This window comes from Drosophila sulfurigaster, chromosome X (assembly GCF_023558435.1).
Source record: "Drosophila sulfurigaster albostrigata strain 15112-1811.04 chromosome X, ASM2355843v2, whole genome shotgun sequence".
Taxonomy (NCBI): Eukaryota; Metazoa; Arthropoda; class Insecta; order Diptera; family Drosophilidae; genus Drosophila; species Drosophila sulfurigaster.
This window is the reverse complement of record NC_084885.1, coordinates 28,370,200-28,389,384: the sequence shown is the minus strand read 5'-3', so window position 1 is coordinate 28,389,384 and position 19,185 is coordinate 28,370,200. Positions and strand designations below refer to the sequence as shown.

General features: G+C 45.5%; 6 protein-coding genes across 7 annotated transcripts in view; 4 read left to right on the top strand and 2 right to left on the bottom strand.

Moving 5' to 3' along the window:
• LOC133847216 (nuclear pore complex protein Nup153) overlaps positions 1-19,185 on the bottom strand; it is a 184,394-nt gene that overhangs the window by 15,196 nt on the left and 150,013 nt on the right. The window lies entirely within an intron of this gene.
• LOC133847232 (ileal sodium/bile acid cotransporter) lies at positions 774-2,436 on the top strand. The gene is made up of 2 exons (XM_062282134.1): positions 774-1,909; positions 1,968-2,436. Exons 1-2 carry the CDS (start codon positions 893-895, stop codon positions 2,277-2,279), a joined length of 1,329 nt encoding a protein of 442 aa, XP_062138118.1. The 5' UTR covers positions 774-892; the 3' UTR covers positions 2,280-2,436.
• On the bottom strand, positions 1,081-14,067 carry LOC133847217 (anaphase-promoting complex subunit 1). Its single transcript, XM_062282105.1, has 9 exons — positions 12,823-14,067; positions 12,660-12,768; positions 12,435-12,596; positions 10,102-11,302; positions 7,239-8,966; positions 5,754-6,076; positions 5,256-5,690; positions 3,449-4,031; positions 1,081-3,381 (listed from the first exon to the last, which is right to left on the bottom strand). The coding sequence occupies exons 1-9, from the start codon at positions 13,916-13,918 to the stop codon at positions 2,947-2,949; spliced, it is 6,072 nt and encodes a 2,023-aa protein (XP_062138089.1). The 5' UTR covers positions 13,919-14,067; the 3' UTR covers positions 1,081-2,946.
• Positions 14,321-14,885, top strand: LOC133847242 (uncharacterized). 2 transcript variants are annotated; one of them, XM_062282147.1, is made up of 2 exons: positions 14,321-14,430; positions 14,677-14,885. In XM_062282147.1, exon 2 carries the CDS (start codon positions 14,721-14,723, stop codon positions 14,883-14,885), a length of 165 nt encoding a protein of 54 aa, XP_062138131.1. In that variant the 5' UTR covers positions 14,321-14,430; positions 14,677-14,720. The 2 variants fall into 2 exon arrangements, with proteins under 2 accessions (XP_062138131.1, XP_062138132.1); XM_062282148.1 differs by having other exon boundaries at positions 14,409-14,531.
• On the top strand, positions 14,923-15,182 carry LOC133847241 (uncharacterized). The gene has a single exon (XM_062282146.1). The coding sequence runs from the start codon at positions 14,923-14,925 to the stop codon at positions 15,091-15,093; it is 171 nt and encodes a 56-aa protein (XP_062138130.1). The 3' UTR covers positions 15,094-15,182.
• LOC133847223 (serine/threonine-protein kinase Nek2) lies at positions 16,614-19,092 on the top strand. Its single transcript, XM_062282120.1, has one exon. It carries the CDS (start codon positions 16,843-16,845, stop codon positions 18,907-18,909), a length of 2,067 nt encoding a protein of 688 aa, XP_062138104.1. The 5' UTR covers positions 16,614-16,842; the 3' UTR covers positions 18,910-19,092.

Below are 19,185 nucleotides of genomic sequence, written 5' to 3'. Positions count from 1 at the left end.
CGATTTTGAAAAAGCGTTAAAATGTCATGCTTTACATTTCATGTTAAATAACCAGTGCTGTAAATTAACCGGCACTGTTATTTAACATGTGCTGTTAATTAATTCTGTTAACGTTGTTTCAGCGCAACGTGCAAGAAATGCACTCGCACTCTTCTATCTCGCTCTGACGCTCGTTTTCTATGTTTCTCTTTCCACTTCACTTTGCACACTTAGCATATGTAAACACGCACACACACACACACATGCACGCAATCGCGTTACACTCGCATAGGCATGTGAATTGACAACCTGTGTGAATGTAACTGCTATCTATGTGCAAACATAGAAGCTGTGTGTGAAAACAGTGCAGCAATAGCGCAGTTGTCACGTTGCTATAGCTATCTCGCTTGCCTGCACTGCGCGCCTCATTGCATGTAATTGCAATCAAATTTCATTATTGATACCCGGCAACTGCAAGAAACACGTGGGTGTAACAACTTTGTGACTTGAATTTATATTTATGGTATTTCAATTTCAAATATGATAATATAAGATAAGATTGAAATCAATAAAATTTATTGAGAAATAAATTTGACAAATAATAATCATTAATATTCTTCATGAATGAGAAAAAAACGTAAATGACATCATCAAGTTTCATATACAATATATCGTATCTTATCATGCGTAAACTGTTCAGCTTGCCGGGCATCTGAAAGTCATGCACACAGAGTCGAAGCTTAGAAACTTGTTTCAGTTGTGTTTGTTGTTTTGTTTTTCTTTTTTTGTTGTTGTTGTTGTATGTGTCAACTTGTTGAATTGCGGCCAACTTGCGAGAGAGGAGATAACAAACGTGAAATCAACTAGAAAGATCATCTAAAAAATCACAGAGTTGCTGTGTGAGAACGGTAAAATGATGAAATTGATGTGGCTGCTGCTGCTGATGACGCTAATCCCCGCCAGCTTGGCGTGGCAGGCGCACTTTACACCCGCCCAGCTCCAGTTGCCGATGAAGACAAGCGGCGATGTGGAATTGCTGCTGAGCGATCTCAACCACGATCAACTGCAGCAAACGGATCGCTATAGTTTCCGACTCCAGAGCAACAGCGAACACTTGGCCACAGTGCTGGCGGCGAATGCGACGATACCCGTTGATCAAATACCGGATACGGCCAGCGAGTGGAGCGGACGCATACGCATCGAGGCGCATTTTCTGGGCGAGGCTGTGATCACAGTGCAGCTGCACGATGCGCTCTTTGGGAACAGTTCGCCGCCAGCGAATGCGGCCCAAAAGGGCAGCTCACTGTTGGCGCAAGTGGTGCGATCGCAGCGTGTCATCGATCATGTGTTCCTCGGTTCGGTCATCCTGCTGATGTCGCTGCTCTACATCAATTTCGGCGCCGCTCTCAATGTGAGTGTGCTGCGTGGCCTGATAACACGTCCAATCGGACCGAGCATCTTTCTGATCACCCAAACATTGGGCATGCCGTTGCTCAGCTATGCTCTGGGTGTGTTCATCTTTCCCGATTCACCGGCCATGCAGTTGGGTCTGTTCTTTACGGGAATTGCGCCCAGTGGTGGCGCCTCTAACACCTGGACCGCTGTGCTGGGTGGCAACATTAATCTGTCCGTGCTGATGACAACGATCTCCAACTTTGGTGCCTTCGGCTCGATGCCGTTCTGGACATTTACACTGGGCGCCTTGATCTTTGATCGTGCTGGCATCAAGGTGCCGTATGACAAGATTGCCGGATATTGTGCTGGCCTCATTATACCGCTCTTCATTGGTCTGGCCATTCAGCGTTGGTGGCCACGTTTGGCTCAGATCCTGGTGCGTCTGCTCAAGCCCATTTCGGGTGGTCTCATCATCTTCATTGTGGTGTTTGCCATCATCACGAACTTTTACATCTTTGAGCTGTTCTCGTGGCAGGTGAGTTGATGAACAAATCATTTGGTTTACTTTATACATTCTTTGTCCACTTACTTAGATTGCTGTGGCGGGTCTCGCGCTGCCGGGTCTGGGCTATGGCATTGCCTGGCTGGCGGCTAAGCTGTTGCATCAGAATCCCGCCGATGCCTTGGCCATTGCCATTGAGACGGGCATTCAGAACACGGGCACCGCGATCTTCTTGTTGCGCACCACGTTGCCACAGCCGCAGGCGGATCTTACCACTGTGGTGCCGGTGGCGGTGGCCATAATGACGCCAATGCCGCTGCTGGGCATCTATCTGTATCAGCGGTGTCGCGGCGTTAAAACTGCTGAAATTCCACCAGCCGCCGAACATCAGCGCATTGTTTGATGGCATTTTTTTTTGTGGGAGGGAGGGCGAAAGCAACGAAGCAACAAGTAGTCGAAGGCTATGCAGTATGGCGTCCCAGTTTGATTTTATAACCAATTTGTTTTGTAGTGACTTAATATATCGTATTATAAATTATACATTTACTCAAAATGTTGAAGCAGTGTTCAAACTTTAAAGTGCCCAAAGCGTTACAAAGCGCACAATCGATAACAAAAAAGTAAGATCACACATCGATTGCAGAGCGACAATTTGAAAGTGTTGTAAAGCGCATGTATATCGAATATGTTCCTTTGTTTACTATTCAAAATTAAAGTATTTTTTTATTTTTATATATATTTCATATATTCATTTAATGGGAAAAAAGAGTGTTTTGAACTGTTGAATCTCAGAGTTCGATTGCTGAGCGACAATTTAAAAGTGTTGTGAAACGCATGTATATCGAATATGTTCCTTTATATTCAAAATTAAAGTGTTTTTTATTTTTATATATATTTCATATATTCATTTAATGGAAAAAAGAGTGTTTTGAACTGTTGAATCTCAGCGTTTGTTTGCAAAGCACATCATCTCGCAATCGATAACAAGAAATAAATTTAAGCTGTAACACATCGATGGCAAAACAATTTCCAGCTGCAATCGTAATCGTTGCCGTTAAATATCGATAACACTATTCCAAATTAAAGGCGCACCGCAACGATTGAAATATTTTCAGCAAACCAAAAATCGTGTGAGGACTGAGATTCAATTGCTGGAACTCGAACATAATGCGCAAATAATTAATCGGTCCATTGCTCATATCGACGCCATTCAACAGATTCGGCAACAGATTGTAATAGTTGATAACACAATACACACGCTGCAAATCGTGGGCATTGATGCACGCCACATAGCTCGGCTCCAAACGCTTCTGGCATAGGAATTCGCGCAACGGAACACACAGCTCTCGCGTGGATGCCTCCAGTTGCATCTTGAACAATTCCTGCATCATCTGTATGAGTTCCACCGAGATGAGCGTATGCTCATTGGGACTTTTGCCCAAATAGGCGTCGATCAGCTTCACCTGCCACACATCATTGTTGTTCGCCATCTGTCGCGTGACATGCTGTAAGCAAAACCATATAGGGAATATTAAATCCAGTAGGGAATAAAGCACTGACTGGCACACTTACATCGTAGAGCGTCAGGTAGACGGGCAGCAGATGCATGCGATCCTTGACCACAGCGTTGTAGAAGAGCAGCATCAACTGATGCCGCTTGGTCTGCTCGGACACGCTGAGCGTTGTGCCCTGCGTTTGGAGGAATCGGCTGAGGAACGGCTTGACCAAACGTTCGCTGGCAAACTGCTGCAAATCATTCACGTTAACCTGCCAGCAAATGCTCTGCTCGGTGGTCAGCGTTTGGGCCAGCATGCTCTTCAAACGATCCGGATCCTCCAGATGCGACAGGCAACCGGTCCGCTTCTTAATGTCAATGGGCGCACACAGTTCCAGCGCCTTCTCCAGCTGATGCCAGTTGCGTGAACGCTCAAAGCACACCGGCCAATAGTTCTCATCGTCGACAATCACTCGCTGCAACGTGCTCAGTTCGGGGAGAATGCAGGGCGCAATGGGGAGACGGCGCAACTCTGTGGCGCCCACCTCCAGCACCGAGATGTTGCACAGGCACAGCTGATGGGTGTCAATGTCGCGGGGCAGAAAGAGTCGCGGCTCCACGGCCAGCACATACAGATGACGCAGCGCCTGCAGATGATAACTGAGAGCACAAAGGGAAAAGGGATTAATGAAGAGAGAAAGGAGAGAGCTGTATATTTAGGATATGTGCATCTACCTAACTGCTGCTCATTAATTTTTATTATAAATTTCTAGCTTTGAAATTAAGTTTGCTAACGTAGAAGGATTTTTCAATTTAAGTTCCGTTCAGCGGTCTATAAAGTTGTGTTAAAGTAGAGTCGAGTTTCTATTTAGACGTATTAGTTCTACCCATATCACTTAGCGGCCTATTTCTGTGGCCCTTAAGCGAGATATATGTGTACCCTTAAAGTTTTCTCCGTTTAGCGGCTTATACAGTTTTGTTAATAAGTTTTTTATGAGGCGATTTAATTCTATCCATACTTTGTCCATTTCTTTGGCTCTTAAGCGAGATATCTGTATACACTGTATCGTTTAGTGTCTTACAAAGTTTTGTTAATAAGTTTTTATGCGGTGATTTAATTCTACCCACATGACTTGGTCCATTTCTTTGGCTTTTAAGCGAGATATGTGTGTACACTTAATGTCTTTTCGTTTAGCGACTTACAAAATGTTGTTAAAGTAAGGTAAAATTAATCGAGTTTTTATTGAAATCACTTAACGGCCTTTTTTAGGGGCTCTTAAGAGAGATACTCATGTACACTTAAAGTTTTTTCCGTTTAACGGCTTTCAAAGTTTTGTTATAGTAAATCAAGTTTTTATTGAGGTGAATTTATGCTAACCATTTCACTTTCTTTTCACTTAGTGGCTTATTTGTGCGGCCCTTAAGCGAGATGTGTGTAAACTTTTGTGCTCATAAAAAAGCATTTTGGTTTCTATGGAATAAGTATGGTCTCTGCCAAACAACTTTAACATGCAGCTAAACATTAATGCACTTAAGCACATTATACTAAAGGAAATCAAGTTATTAATGCGGTGTATTAATTCTATCTATTTCGCTTAGCGACTTAATTTGCGGCCCTTAAGCGAAATATGTCTGTACACATAGTTTCTTCGTTTAGCGGCTTATAAATTATAATTAATTTCGCTTTCTTTCTACCTATTTCTGTGACCCTTAAGCGATATATGCTTATGATAAAAATGTAATTATCTTAAATAAAATTATAGAATAACCATTTTTTATGAGATAAGCATGTTATCGGACAAACAACTTCAACATGCAGTTACGAATAGTGGCAGCTAAGCACAATAAGCTAATACATTACTAATTGGAACGTTTGCAACTTACCGATTGTCGTTGCTGTGTATGGGAAACTTTGGAAAGAAGGCACAAACCAGAGCCGCAATCGATTCTGGCGTCTTGGCGATGGTAAAGCGACCAGCACCCAAGAATAGCAGACCTAGTGACATGTGTATTGCCATGTGGGAGCCATAGGTAATGTGCGGATATTGTGGACCGACGCGTGAGCGTAAATAGCGTATGATGCGAAGGATTTCACAATTGCCGGAGCCGGCAAAGACCAGCGAAATGGAGATGAGGAGGACCATCAAGCAGCTTTCGACGGTTGTGCGTCCGGCGCATTCGCCCATCGGTGTGCCGGGGAAGCCGAGGAACTCCTTGATCACGGTGCGCAAGGTGGTAAAGGCGACGGGATTCTCGGTGCCAGCGTATTTGAGGCCAATGCAAAAGGCGGCGCCAGCCAGAATATTGCAATACGCTTGACTAGAACACATAAAACATATATAAATGTCAATTAAGAACTTGATTTCGTTAACAGCAACTTACGTGATGGCCTCGTAGTCGATGTCATTGTCATCAGACTGTTCATCGTCACGCGATGGCAAACGCAGATGAGCGCGCAGAGCTTGGGGAAACTGCGCCTGGAACCATTCGTTGGTAGGCTGCACATCCTGCCACAGGATCAGACCACGTGCAATGGTGCGCAAGAGCAGAAAATCTGGACGCACCATGTCCAACAGATAACGCGAATCCGGCGGCTGCATCCACTCGGCAATCGCCACATTGCCCGAGTCAAAGAACATGAGTCCGAGCGCCAAAGTGGCGCCAGGAGCAGTGACATCAATGTTCACGTTGTCGCCCTCACGCACCTGATGGGGAAAAGAGCAAATTTCAATTTAGAATTATAAATTGTGAATTAAATGGGAATTGGAATAACCTTTAATTTTTACGAAATGTTCATTTGAAATTATATTTTGTGAATTAAATGAGAATTAGGAAATGTTAATGTGCAACCAATGCTATAAGTATGTTGTATTTTAACAGAGTCAGATTACAGTAAGTTAATTTATCAACTATCAACTAAAACAGTTGTAGCTAAAAAACAGAATTAATTGTAAATTCGAAATAATGTGAATATAAACTTGGAAGAAATTAAATGAAATTAAGACAGAGTTAAAAGCGTAATTAAAATAATTGCCATTTTCAGTTTAAAATAAATGACAAATTCAATGTTATAGATTAAGCTGTCTAAAAGATGTGAATTGGGATAATCTTAAACTAGGAACTGTTCAGAAAACGTTAAAGTGCGACCAAGGTTAGAAACATTTTCTACTTTAACGGAGCGTTTAAAGCGATGTAGCAATATTAGGCAACTGAACTATGAGGCACTTTACAATTTCAATTAACTCGACTAACAAATTGAAAAGGTGTCCTAAGAAAATAAAAAGAAAATAGCAATGTGCAACCAATGATACAAATATCGTATAAGTTAACAGAGGATTAACAGCGTTATTAATATGTATGTTACAAATATCGCATAGGTTAACAGTACCATAAATAGGTATATAGTAAGCTTTGAAGAATCTAAAGATTTGCCATAAAATCAAGGAAATGTGTCCTAAGAAAATACAAACAAAACTTTCAATGAACAAGCAATGTTAGAAATATCGCATAAGTTAACTGAGGATTAACAGCGTTGTTAATATGTATGTTACAAATATCGCATTGGATAACAGCACCATAAATAGGTATATAGTAAGCTTTGAAGAATCTAAAGATTTGCCATAATATCAAGGAAATGTGTCCATAGAAAATACAAACAAAACTTTCAATGAACAAGCAATGTTAGAAATATCGTATAAGTTAACAGCATGCTGAATGTGTATGTTAGAAATATCGTATACGTTAACAGCGTCATAAATTTTGGATGTTAGAAATATCGTATGTTAACAGCACCATAAATATATATAAGCTATGAAGAACCAAAAGATTTGCCTTTAGATAAAGCACTTCAACTCTTGTTTTACGCACCTGGAACGAGGCCAAGCGATACTTCTCCTTCTGGGAGCCACCAATGGGCCGCTTCACACCACCGACCATATAATAGTGCAGCGTATCCGGCAGCTGGAGATCCCGTAAGCCCGCCGGCGCCTCGCCCTGACCGAGGGTGACTAAACCAAGGGCCAAGCCCGCTGTCATGGCATACGATTCACGCTCCACGCTGTTCTCCATCTCGGGTCCCGGCGGTCGTCCGATCTCCTGCAGCAGGACTTCGGCAATGTGCCGCTTCGCCGAACCCTGATACAGGAGACCAATGCCCATCAGGGCCGCCACTTGGGTGCTCTGGGGTATGTCCAGCTCCATGGCGGTGGCGGGCAAAAGGGCTTCCAAGTGGACGCTCAGCAATCGGGTGGTCTTGGTGTCCATGCTGCCGCGATGGGCTGCCGAAATGCCCAGCAGCAGACCGACGCTGGTCATCTCATCGCACTTCACCAGATACTTGTAGACGCTCATGAACGACAGCGACTTGAGGTGACCATTCAAGCCGAGGGCCATCAGGAAGCCGGCATGCTCGAGGGCATTGTTGCCCTGCGTCTTCGGCTTGTTGTACACAATCCATGTGGAGTCAATGTCGAGAGCCTGCGGCGAGATCTTCAACCCGGTGGCGACGCCATTGTGAAACAATGGCCACATGTGCATATTCGCTGGGAACTCAATCTGTTGCATCTCAATCGTGGTGCCCTTAACGGGCTCCCGACCCACCAGACACAACTTAGGCATGGGCATGTGATCGCTGGGACGCGGCAACAGTGTGCGCAGCGTGAACATGCCCCGACCCAGGGGCAGCGTCATGGTGCGAGCGCAGAGCGCAAAGAGTTGCTTCTCCTGCTCCTCGATGAACTCGTGATCACTGGTCCCCGGCGACTGTTGCACCTCGATGGCCACCGGATCGGCGCTGTTCAACAGTCGACGCACTTCCTCGACGCGCATGTCGTCGGGAAAGCGGAGACGCAACAGTTTCGTATCCATGTTGTCCATGCCATCGTGTCGCAACTGCTCCGCATCCGGTTCGGCCATCGGCCACTCGCCGCTGGCGGGCGTCAAGCGTGGCGACAGCGAATCCTCTTTGTACACCCGTCCGCAATGCGGTTGCGCCATCGTCGCCTCAAGGAACGGCAGCTGAGCATGCGCCGCCAGCTCGGGTCGCAGAATCAACTCGTAGGTCGCCTGACTGCATCCCATCGGCGGCTGGAGACGCGCCTGCTCCAGAGTCTCGGCCACAATCAAATGCACCGCAGCCGGCAGACGTTCGATGTCGCGTCGCGTGAGTTGCATGCACAGCAGCAGCTCCAACAGCTGATGGCAGCGTGGTGAGGTCGCTGTTATGCTCCGCTTGCCACGCTTCGGATAGTTGAGTTGCACTGCGCCGTACACTTCGAGCAGTTGCCACCAGTGCTTGAGCTTCGTGTGGCCGTGCATCACCAGCGACACGAGTTGCACCACATTGCGACTCCGCTCGTTGATGCACTCCACATAGTTGTAGGGCACGACTTCCTCGCGACCGAGCACAACGTGCTCCAGTTGAGCATAGATGCTGGGCGCCGGCATGCGCAACAGCTCCTGGTAGAGCATCAGTGCTCCGTGCTCCGAGCTGAGCAGCGTGAGCTTCGTTGTCTTGTGCGTCAGCTCAGGGAAGTCCAGTTGGTAGTGGAATATATAGCTGTCCAGCTGCATATCAATTGCCAGCTGATGCAGGAACTGCAGAGCAAAACAAAAAAGAGTCACGATTACTATATATGAACCGGTTCGGTAGTGGTTCAGAGGTAATTTGGCTCTCAAAACAGTTTAATATATATTTGCCATTTGAGAAATGTGATAAAGGATCTTATTAAGAAGCACTACTTTGTTCCAATAATAATCTGAACCGGTTCGGTAGTGGTTCAACGGTTTAATTCGGGAATTGATGAAGTGTTAATTTAAAAAACATTTAACTAGTTATGTGCATTTACTTTTGTAAATGTTAAATATTTAAAAATGTCTCATTTTCGTATAACAATTTGAACCGGTTCCGGAACTGGTTCAGCGGTTTAATTCAGGAATTGTTGCAGTGTTAATTTCAAAAACATTTAACTAGTTATGTGCATTTACTTTTGTAAATGTTAAATAGTTTCTAGTTATGTGCATTTACTTTTGCAAATGTTAAATATTTAAAAATGTCTCATTTTCGTATAATAATTTGAACCGGTTCCGGAACTGGTTCAGCGGTTTAATTCAGGAATTGTTGCAGTGTTAATTTCAAAAACATTTAACTAGTTATGTGCATTTACTTTTGTAAATGTTAAATAGTTTCTAGTTATGTGCATTTACTTTTGCAAATGTTAAATATTTAAAAATGTCTCATTTTCGTATAATAATTTGAACCGGTTCGGTAGTGGTTCAACGGTTTTATTCGGCAACTGTTGCAATTCATTTAAAAAGGTATAGCTTTTTTTTCTTTTCAACTGAAATATTAAGCTTCATCTTATAATAATTTGAACCGGTTCAGAGGTTAATTTGGCTCTCAAAACAGTTTAAAATATATTTGCCATTTGAGAAATGTGATTAAGGATCTTATTAAGAAGCACTACTTTGTTCCAATAATTATCTGAACCGGTTCGGTAATGGTTCAGCGGTTTTATTCGACAACTATTTCAAATGCATTTGCCGTTGAGACAATCTAGTTTTAGGAAATGTGAACATTAGTCTATTATTAGTCTTTCGTATACTTAAAATGAAGTCTCACTAAGAAGCACTCCTATATTTTGTTAAACAATAATCTGAACCGGTTTGGAAGAAAACTTCTCATCAACACAAACTAAAGCAAAAGAAAGCATAATTTGAAATCGATATTTACCGTGCCGAGATAGATGAGACCGCTGTTAAAGACTGAATCCAGTTTGAGATCCTCGTAGAGCAGATGCAAGCCGTAAAAGACAGCCGGCAGAGTGCGAAACAGCGGCGCCGTAACATCCACGCTGTAGGCACCATCTCCGCCACACGGCGCCAAAGTGGTGTGCATCAGAAGGAACTCCCAATCATCATCGGTGTACGCCTCGCAATCGTTGTACTTGCGTCGCTTCTTCGGCTCATCCTGGGGCAGAGTCGATGGACAGACGGTGGCCGGTTGAAACGGTGGCGTTGCACAGCGAGCAAACGATTCATCGACATCGACGACATGCTGCTCACTCGCTGCCGCCATGCAACCCATCAAACCGAGCAAAGTGCTGCGAAACAATTGCCACTCCTGCTCGATGCTATAGTCCCGGGAACCGGGAGGATTCCGAGCGCTGTACCAGCGAATGACAAAGTGGAGAAACTGTGTGGGATTCAGCACCTGACGCAGTGCAGCCACACAGCGTGTGATCAACCGCGTGTCATTCAGAAGCGGCAACGTGATGCGCAGCATTCGTCCGGTGGCATAGACGAGGGTCAAACGATTGCCCGCAGGATCGCGGAGTGCTTTGCAAATGTTGTGCGCCTGTCGCTGCGAATAGGACAACGGTTGGGGTTGAATTGGCGACAGCATGTGCAGCTCCAGCTCATCGTCGAAGGCGCTCAGATCGGCTGCCGCCTTGGTGGGCAACAGACTGCTGCGTCGCACCTCCACAAATGACGAGCTGCTGGCCACCTTCAACTGTTGCAACGGCGTATGCGGTTGCGATGAAGCCCCCGTTGTTGTTGGTGCGGGCATCGCTGATGACGTTGCTGCTGATGGAGCTGCTGCTGCTGCTGCTGATGATGACGCTCCTGCTGTTGTCGGTGCCGAGAGCAGCGGTGTTATGTGCACCTTGGAGATGAGCACGGTGCCGGTGTAAAGTATTAAATTGCCACCGGGATCGAGCACAGCAATCATATGCAAACGCTGCAATCCGACCGCGTCTTTGGCCGGCAGCGTGGAGGCCAACGTTGAGAGCTGCAGTTCGCTGGTGTTGTAGCCATTGAGCAGCACCATCTGCAGGCGACAGGAGCGGGCGAGCAAATAGCAGAGATACGTCTGGCCCACGAGATCGGTGTGAATGAAAGCACGCGTTGCCATTTCGCAGAATTCGCGTTGACTGCAACAAAAACAAGAGCTTATTAATGCTGAGAGTCTTTAATTTGGCATTTTGTATTTGAACTTTAAATTAATTCATTAAAGTTATTTTCCCTAATTTATAGTCTGTTTGCTGGTAGCGAACATTCAAATAGATAAGAGTTAGGAGGCTGCAATTTTGAATCAACATATTTCGTGAAAATTTATCGTGTAATTATGCACTGAAATGCTAAGTTGCTGTACTGAATATCCAAAAGCTAAAATATAGTCTAGAGGTAAGAGCTAGAAAGCTGCAATTTATAAGGCAGCGAATTGCAAAGCTTTTTTGCTGACTAAGCGCTTAAAATTGATTACAAAAGGTAAGAGCTAGGAGGCTGCAATCTATACTAACTTCCTTGCTGACTTTGCTATGAAAATAAACTAAAAAAGGTAAAGGCTGGGAGGCTGTAAATTGTACTGACTTTGTTGCTCACTAAACTTCTTACTAAAGGTAAGAGCTAAGAGACTGGAATTTGAGTTGATTTTGTTGCTGACTAAACTATCAAGATATAGTCCAAAAGGTAAGAGCTGGGAGGCTGTAATTAGTAGACTTTCTTGCTAACTAAACTATGAGATAGACTAGAACAGGTAAAAGCTGAGAGGCTGCAAGTTGTACTGACTAAACTATGAATATGGTAAGAGCTGGGAGGCCGCAATTGGTACTAACTTTGCTGTTGACGAAAGTATAAAGATTAGGAGCTGGGAAGCTGCAATTTGTGCTGACGAAACTATCAAGATATAGTCCAAAAGGTAAGAGCTAGGAGTCTGCACTTTTTAAACAAAATAATTGGCTAAATTTGGTTGTGTAATAAGGCAGCGAATTCCTTTAAAATATGTAGATAGACTACATAAGGTAAAAACTGGGAGGCTGCAATTTGTACTGACTTTGTTGCTGGCTAAACTGAAGATTTAGTCTCAATGATAAGAGGGAGGCTGCAATTTATACAACTACACAGTATACATGAGTTAATAAAGAAATAAGACAGCTTGACCTATTTACCAACTAAATAGTCCACGAATTTTCATTGTGCAATAAGTCAGCGTTTTTTTCCAACAAAATGATAAGTAAAGATGAAGATTTAGAAGGAATTAACGCCTCAAATCGCTTCACTTACGTGCCATAGGTGTTCTCCGTCCAGATGTGCTCTAGGCACATTTCTGGCTCAATCGGTTTGGACGGCTTCACGTGGGTCATTTTGCGCATATCCTTGATAGACAACGATTGCTGGCTAATGCTGTTCTGCAGATGGCTCAACGGTGTGCCCAACGAGGCGCGACTGTATGTAAAGAGAATGAGGTGAGATAGAACTCTTAGAAGAAAGTTTATAGTGTTCACTTACTTGGATTGGCCCAACACACCGCTGAAGGATTGCGATTGACTCATGCCGAACTTGGAGAAGTTGTGTGTCTGCGGCATGGCAAACGAGGTGGTGTTCTGCTTGGGTGTGGCTGGAAATGGAACAGAATAAGAACTGAGAAATGAACTAAGCGTATCAGCCTTACCTCCCGTGTTCTTGGTGGAACTGAAGCTGTGAATGGTGCTGGATCCGAGCGTGCCGCGATGTCCCTGCAGCGTCTGATGCATGAGCAGATCCTGTTGCTGCTGTTGTTGTTGACTCACATTGTTGACCTCCTCGGGCGTTACTTTGCGCAGACGCGCTACGAAATGCTTAAAGAACTTGGCATCGTACAACAAAACCAAATCGGAATCCTCGGCGGTGAAGACAACGCTGTATTCCGGCTCGGTCATGTAGCCCGTGGAATTCGTTGCGGTCTTCAGCACAACCGGACAAGCTTCGTGCAACGGATGCGACATGGAGAACAGACGTGGCATGGGAATCGAAAGATGCGAAACAAGTGCATTACTCGAATCCTTCTCCAGCAGCAAGCCATGAACAGTTTGCCACAGATGCGAGATGGGGAAATCGAGATTGGCCACAAAGTCTTCGCCATTGTCGCAATACACACGCAACGCATCCTGTTCCACCACACAAATGGCCGTTAGATTGTCATCATCACTGGCCATCGAGGCGCTCAACTGAGCCAAGCGACCGCGGACAAAGCGACGATTGAGGAAGCAGGCGAACTTCACCGGTGTGTCGCAGGTGAAGCACATGCGCCTGTGAACGCCGCCGCCATCATCCTCGGCATCGTACAAACCTTGCGTCCAAATCACCGTATTCTTGTTCACATACAGCTCCTCCTCGTTGTTCACAATGTAATCGCACATTGGTTCGTCGTGTGGCTGCTGCACCGGATTCAATAGCTGCGGCGGCAGTGATGTCAACTGCGTGGCTGCTGCCGCATTGGGTCCACATTTCTTGGTCTGCTCAATCAGCTGCTGGCGACGCTGGGCACGCGCATAACTGGACTCGTAGTCATCGTAAATTTCGCGTATGCACCAAAACTCTTGAGACGGCTGCTCGTCGGCGGTGTTCGTGGCCGACGCGGAGATGTTGACGTTCTGCAGACGCTGCAGCAGCAAGTGCTCGGCGGGCAAATATTTGGGCAGCGGCGGTACGCTGGGTCCTGGATGATCCTCTGCCGCCTGACGACCGCGAGGAATGAATTCCAGTGGCGGCTCTGCGACGGCAATCATCTCATCCCAGCATGCATCCAGATTTGCGCGAGTTTAGCAAACAGTTGTGCACTTTTCTTTTGCAAAAAACACAATTTCAATTGCACTAATTGTTAAGAAAATTAACAAAAAATGCCGGCTTAATTCGTTTCTTGTCGTCGCGCCGGTAAAAACAAATTGGTATCGTTAATCGCAAGCGCATATGTGTGGTTATCGATGTGTACCACCCAAATATATCGCACGTACCGAACATATCGAAATCAATAAATACCAATATACGGCAATATATGAACATAAAGTCTTGTTTTTGACATAAACTATTTGTTTAATACATGCATATGTTAAATTTAATTTAACTACATACTTAGTAGATGATATATTTATAAATTGACAATTCTTCCAGAGCCAGTTTTTTTTAGTACTCGTCTAGTATACTTCAACAGTCATTACCACGGCCCCACTGCTCCAAGTCTGTCAAATACCGAAATTTCGAAGTGAAACGGTCACGCTGTCGAGTAGGCTTTTGCATAAGCGTAAGTTTAATAATAACAAACTGCCAAATTTGCTTATTTTGTGATATTTAACATTGAAAGCTGCGGCACATTAACACGCCATTGCGTTCTAGGCACACAGAGTAAGCAATTGTTGGCGATGCACTAGTATAAATATAATTACCGCTAATGCTGCTTGCATTTTCATTACGTAACCTCATCCACACAACAAAAACACAATCTTCCCATGTATTTGTGGTCACTCAGCAGCTCCTTGTTTGTTTACAGTCGCATACGCATCATTTGACTCAAGTTAAGACATACAACAACATATGGGCAGTAGCATCATAACGCAGCTGGCGCGAAAGTACGGTGCAGTGATATTCTTTCCAACTGTTGCAGTCGGCTCCATTTACGCAGACTGGTCACACACACGTTCCTGGAAGCGCCAACAGCAGCAAGCAGCAAAAAACGCAGCGCTGAAAAGCCAAAGCTAAGCTCAACAAACAACAACAACAACAAAAGCGATTAAAAATGGTTCTGGGTCTGGATAAGCGTTACGTGTGGGCGGCGTTGCCACTGCTTGGATTTGCTCTCGGACATTTTCTGGATAAGAAGGAAACGGAACGCATGTCCTTGTTCCGTGACAAGAGCGCACTATACGGCCGTCCAGCCGGCAGTGAGGATAAGCCACCATCTTGGTGATTAGCATATAACGTAGTACATCAATTCTTCACTTTTCTCACTGTCATTTCAAAATAAAACTGCAAAATGGACATGTGAAAAAATAATAATACTTGTACCTGCTCCTATACTAAATTCCAGTGTATTTTGGTAGGCCCATAAACCTCAGACGAATATCCATGTGCCCAACAACAAAAACAACAACAACAGATCTTGCATCTTGCGGTCGCCTACACAAACAATGGACAGTTTGATTTATTTATGAAGGATTGCGTTTGTTGCCTGGCTGCTGCCTGGCTTAAAACGCATTGTGTTTGCTCCTAAACATGGAAAGACCATAAAACCATCAACGCACACACGGGGATAACGATAAGCCACGGATAACTCGTTTTTTCTCTCGCTCTCTCGGTCGATTGCTCTCTTCGCTCACTGCCAAATTACACACACGCATACACTCGCAGATGCATGGATCCGAAAATCACAGTTGGCATTCTTGTGAGTGAGCGAGACGACACGAGATTAGCAAGTGTTTTGAATGCGCAAAAAGCCGCGCGTGTTTTTTTTGCTGAATGAAAATTTTGGAAAATATCAGCTGTCAAAAATTAACAATAACTACGCATGAAATGCAACATATTCAATATGCAAGTGAAATATGATTTCGTGCTCTCTCTGTGTGTGAGTGTGTGTGTAACATAATCCGCTAGAGTGGCTCAAACTCACATTCTAACGGAACGCTCACAAATTGAAATGCCAATGCAACAAAAGTAATTTATTTTTATGGTCAGACAAACACACAATGCGTATAGAATTGCTTCAAATTGCGGGCGTGCCGCGCCAAAGGACATGTCCAATGGTTTTTATTTTGTACACAGCGCTAAGGGCGACGACGCAATCCCGCTGCGTGCCTGTCTAAGAGATTTGCAAAGTGCGTCGGCGACGCAGCCCCTGTGTGTAGTGTGTGTGTGTGTGAGTGCGACAACAACAACTGCAGCAGCCTTCTCGGAACGTAACAAGATATGCAGACAGAGATGCGCGGCACAGTGACTTAGCACTCACAGTGACTGTGACTAAATTGTTATTTCATATAGATACACATATACATATATATTTTTTAAAATATTTTGTTTAGTGCAAATATGCAATGCTAATACTGCAAACTTTTCCCTATATGCTGTTGCATATTTTTGTGAGTGCCTACAAATGAAGTTTACATTTTGCACTAACAATGCATATAAAATTTATTTATTTATATTACAAAATAGTATTTAAAGCTGCAGTGCGCTAAGCTGTTGTACTATTTTTTCAAAAGTAAGTAATATATAATTTGTGTTTTTCATTTGCAAGCGTATCAACTTTTAATATTTTTTGAATATAATTTTTTACTTATCAGCGATTTAAAACTACATACATATTTAAGCATTGAGAGCTGCATCAGCTTTCTCTTCATCTCTCTTTCCCCTCTAGCATTTTGATGTGCTTTGACATTGCAAGCGATGCGAGAGAGCTTTAGTGCAGCCTCGTTTGTTGTTTCACTCACTCTCGCTGAAGTGCAGTTTGCGCATCTCTAGCCAGCACTTGCTGTGTTTTTGTTTGCGCAGGTAAAACGGTTTGCGTGAGTGTGTGTGGGTGCGCCTTGTTCGTCTGCATGTGTGTGTGTGTGAATGTTTTGCCGAAACTCGTTAGCAGGAGGATCGCAAAAGCAAAACACAGAGATCAGTTAGTTTTCGGCACTCGAGGCAAACGCAACGAAAACGGAGCCGAAACGAAACAATGAGTGAAGACGCGAACGTGACAACGACAAAAACAGCGATGTGCGCTGAGTTTGCGCAGAAGACGCTGCAGGATTACGAAGTGCTCGCCGTGATGGGCAACGGTGCCTTTGGCACATGCTACAAGGTGAAGGATAAAACCACTGGACTGCTCTACGCATGGAAGGGCATGAACTACGACGAACTGGATGAGGAGAAATGCGATTCCCTTGTGTCCGAGATTAGCGTGCTCCGTCAACTGCAACATCCGAATATTGTGCAATACTATCATCATTTGATCAATCGCGAAGCCAAATCCATCTACATTGTGATGGAGTGCTGCGACGGCGGTGATCTTGATCAGCTAATCAAGCGCGCTCGATCGCAGCATCAACGCTTCGAGGAGTCCTACATATGGCGTGTGCTCTTCCAGCTGTGCCGTGCACTCCAAGTGTGCCACAATCAAATACCCAGTGGGACCATATTGCATCGTGACATTAAGCCGGCGAACATCTTTCTCGATGCCGCTGGCAACGTCAAGTTGGGTGACTTTGGTTTGGCCCGCGTCCTGCGTCGGGATCAATGCTTTGCCGCCTCCTTTGTGGGCACACCGCACTACATGAGTCCCGAGCTGGTCAAGGGGCGACAATACGATCGCAAGAGCGATGTCTGGGCCGTCGGATGTCTGATCTATGAGCTGTGCGCATTGCATCCACCGTTTCGGGGACGCGCCTTCCAACAGCTGTCGGAGAACATTGCCCAGGGTCAGTTCAATTGTATACCCCGGATCTACAGCGAGGATCTGCAGTCGCTGATCGGTTTCATGCTCGCTGTGCCGCACGAGGAGCGACCCAGCATTGAGGTGATCAGTCGTCATCCGTTGCTGGTGCGCAACATCCAACAATTGCCGGCGGAATTTCCACGTTTGCTACCCGCTGGCGAAGATTTCCAACTGCCCGGCAAATTGTTTCCCGAATCCCCAGCGAGCAGCCTTGATGGCGACTATGGCCAGCGGCAATTGAGCGCTTTAAGTGGTGTCTTCACGCCCGATCTGCGCAGTGAACTCTTCTACTCGGCCAAGCGACGCATTCTGGGTGAACAGAGTCGAAAGCAGCTGCAGCAATCCGATCCAGCATTGTACGACAGCGTGCGCAAGGAGCAGAGTCCACGTCGCCTCACCGAGCACATCTTTGATGAGGCACTGCAGCAGCGTTTGCATGCGATCCGGGCTCGCGAGGCGCTGCTCGATCAGCGCGATCTCGAACTGCAGGCGGCCGAGCAGCGTGTCCAGCAAATGGAACGTGAGCTGCGCCAGAAACTCGAACAGCAGCAGCAATCGAAGTTGGAGTCCAAGTCGGAGCCATGTCAATGCCAGCAACAACAACAACAACAGCTGCCACCGCTGCCGCCGAGGAAGACAGCGGCGTCACATCGACGACGCTTGGATGACAGCTACTGCAGCATTGAGCTGAACGAGACGACAACGATGCCGGTGACGGTGGCCAAGATGAATCTGGCGATGCTCACGGCACCCAAGCAGCTGCACAACACGCTGCGCAAGGTCACGTTTCAATCGCCGCCACCGAAGACAGCTGCTCCACCGCCTCCGCAGGCGTTGCCCATGCAAATGAGTGTGTCCAGCAACGAGAGTCAAGCGTCGGGCGAGAGTCAAGCGTCCAGCACGCGACGCAAATCGATATTGTCGCTCTTTGGACTCAGTCGCCACAAGGCGACAGTTGCTCCGCCTCTGCCTCCAGAGCAGCAGCCGGCGGCAGTACGTCGTCAGCCGCTGGCTGTCAAGTTGCCCCCACAGCAACAGCAGCAGCAGCAGCTGCCACAACAGCAACAGCCTTTGACCAACATGTGGACCAAGGAACAGAAACGCGCTGCTTTCGATTTGCTGGCGGCCATGAATGCGGCAGAGAAGCAGGAAGCTGGAGGTGGAGGTGGACGTCGCCAGCAGTTGCGTCAATCGGTGCGGGAGCGCAACTCCAGCATGCAACGCAATCGCATGCGACGCTCTTTGGTCCTGGGGCAACAACAACAACTGCAGCCGCTGCAATTGCAGCAGAAGCAAATGTTGATATAAAATATGCAAATATGTAGTATTCTTTGCTGACAAACAGCAATCGGCTTTGTGATGTGGAATAAGTTCCGAATTATTATTTTTTTTTTTTTTGCCAACAGCCATTATCTTGTTCCTATGTACATGTATTTTTTGTATGCCTTGTGCAATTTTCTTAGTTGTAAAATAAAGTTAGTGTCAAACAGACGTTACAGTTGAATTATTGGGCAGTAGTGTTGGTTAATAGCGGCAGCTGCGTTCGATTGAGCGATAACAATGTATCGATGTATTCGATTTTAT

Excerpts from the sequence above, each read along its gene's own strand:
- LOC133847232 (XM_062282134.1), top strand. The coding sequence starts at position 893 with ATGATGAAATTGATGTGGCTGCTGCTGCTGATGACGCTAATCCCCGCC. Across the intron at positions 1,910-1,967 it reads TTGAGCTGTTCTCGTGGCAG|ATTGCTGTGGCGGGTCTCGC; the intron begins GTGAGTTGATGA and ends CCACTTACTTAG.
- LOC133847217 (XM_062282105.1), bottom strand. The coding sequence starts at position 13,918 with ATGATTGCCGTCGCAGAGCCGCCACTGGAATTCATTCCTCGCGGTCGT. Across the intron at positions 12,597-12,659 it reads GGTGTGTTGGGCCAATCCAA|TCGCGCCTCGTTGGGCACAC; the intron begins GTAAGTGAACAC and ends CTTTACATACAG. Across the intron at positions 8,967-10,101 it reads GTCTCATCTATCTCGGCACG|TTCCTGCATCAGCTGGCAAT; the intron begins GTAAATATCGAT and ends TTTGCTCTGCAG.
- LOC133847242 (XM_062282147.1), top strand. The coding sequence starts at position 14,721 with ATGGGCAGTAGCATCATAACGCAGCTGGCGCGAAAGTACGGTGCAGTG.
- LOC133847241 (XM_062282146.1), top strand. The coding sequence starts at position 14,923 with ATGGTTCTGGGTCTGGATAAGCGTTACGTGTGGGCGGCGTTGCCACTG.
- LOC133847223 (XM_062282120.1), top strand. The coding sequence starts at position 16,843 with ATGAGTGAAGACGCGAACGTGACAACGACAAAAACAGCGATGTGCGCT.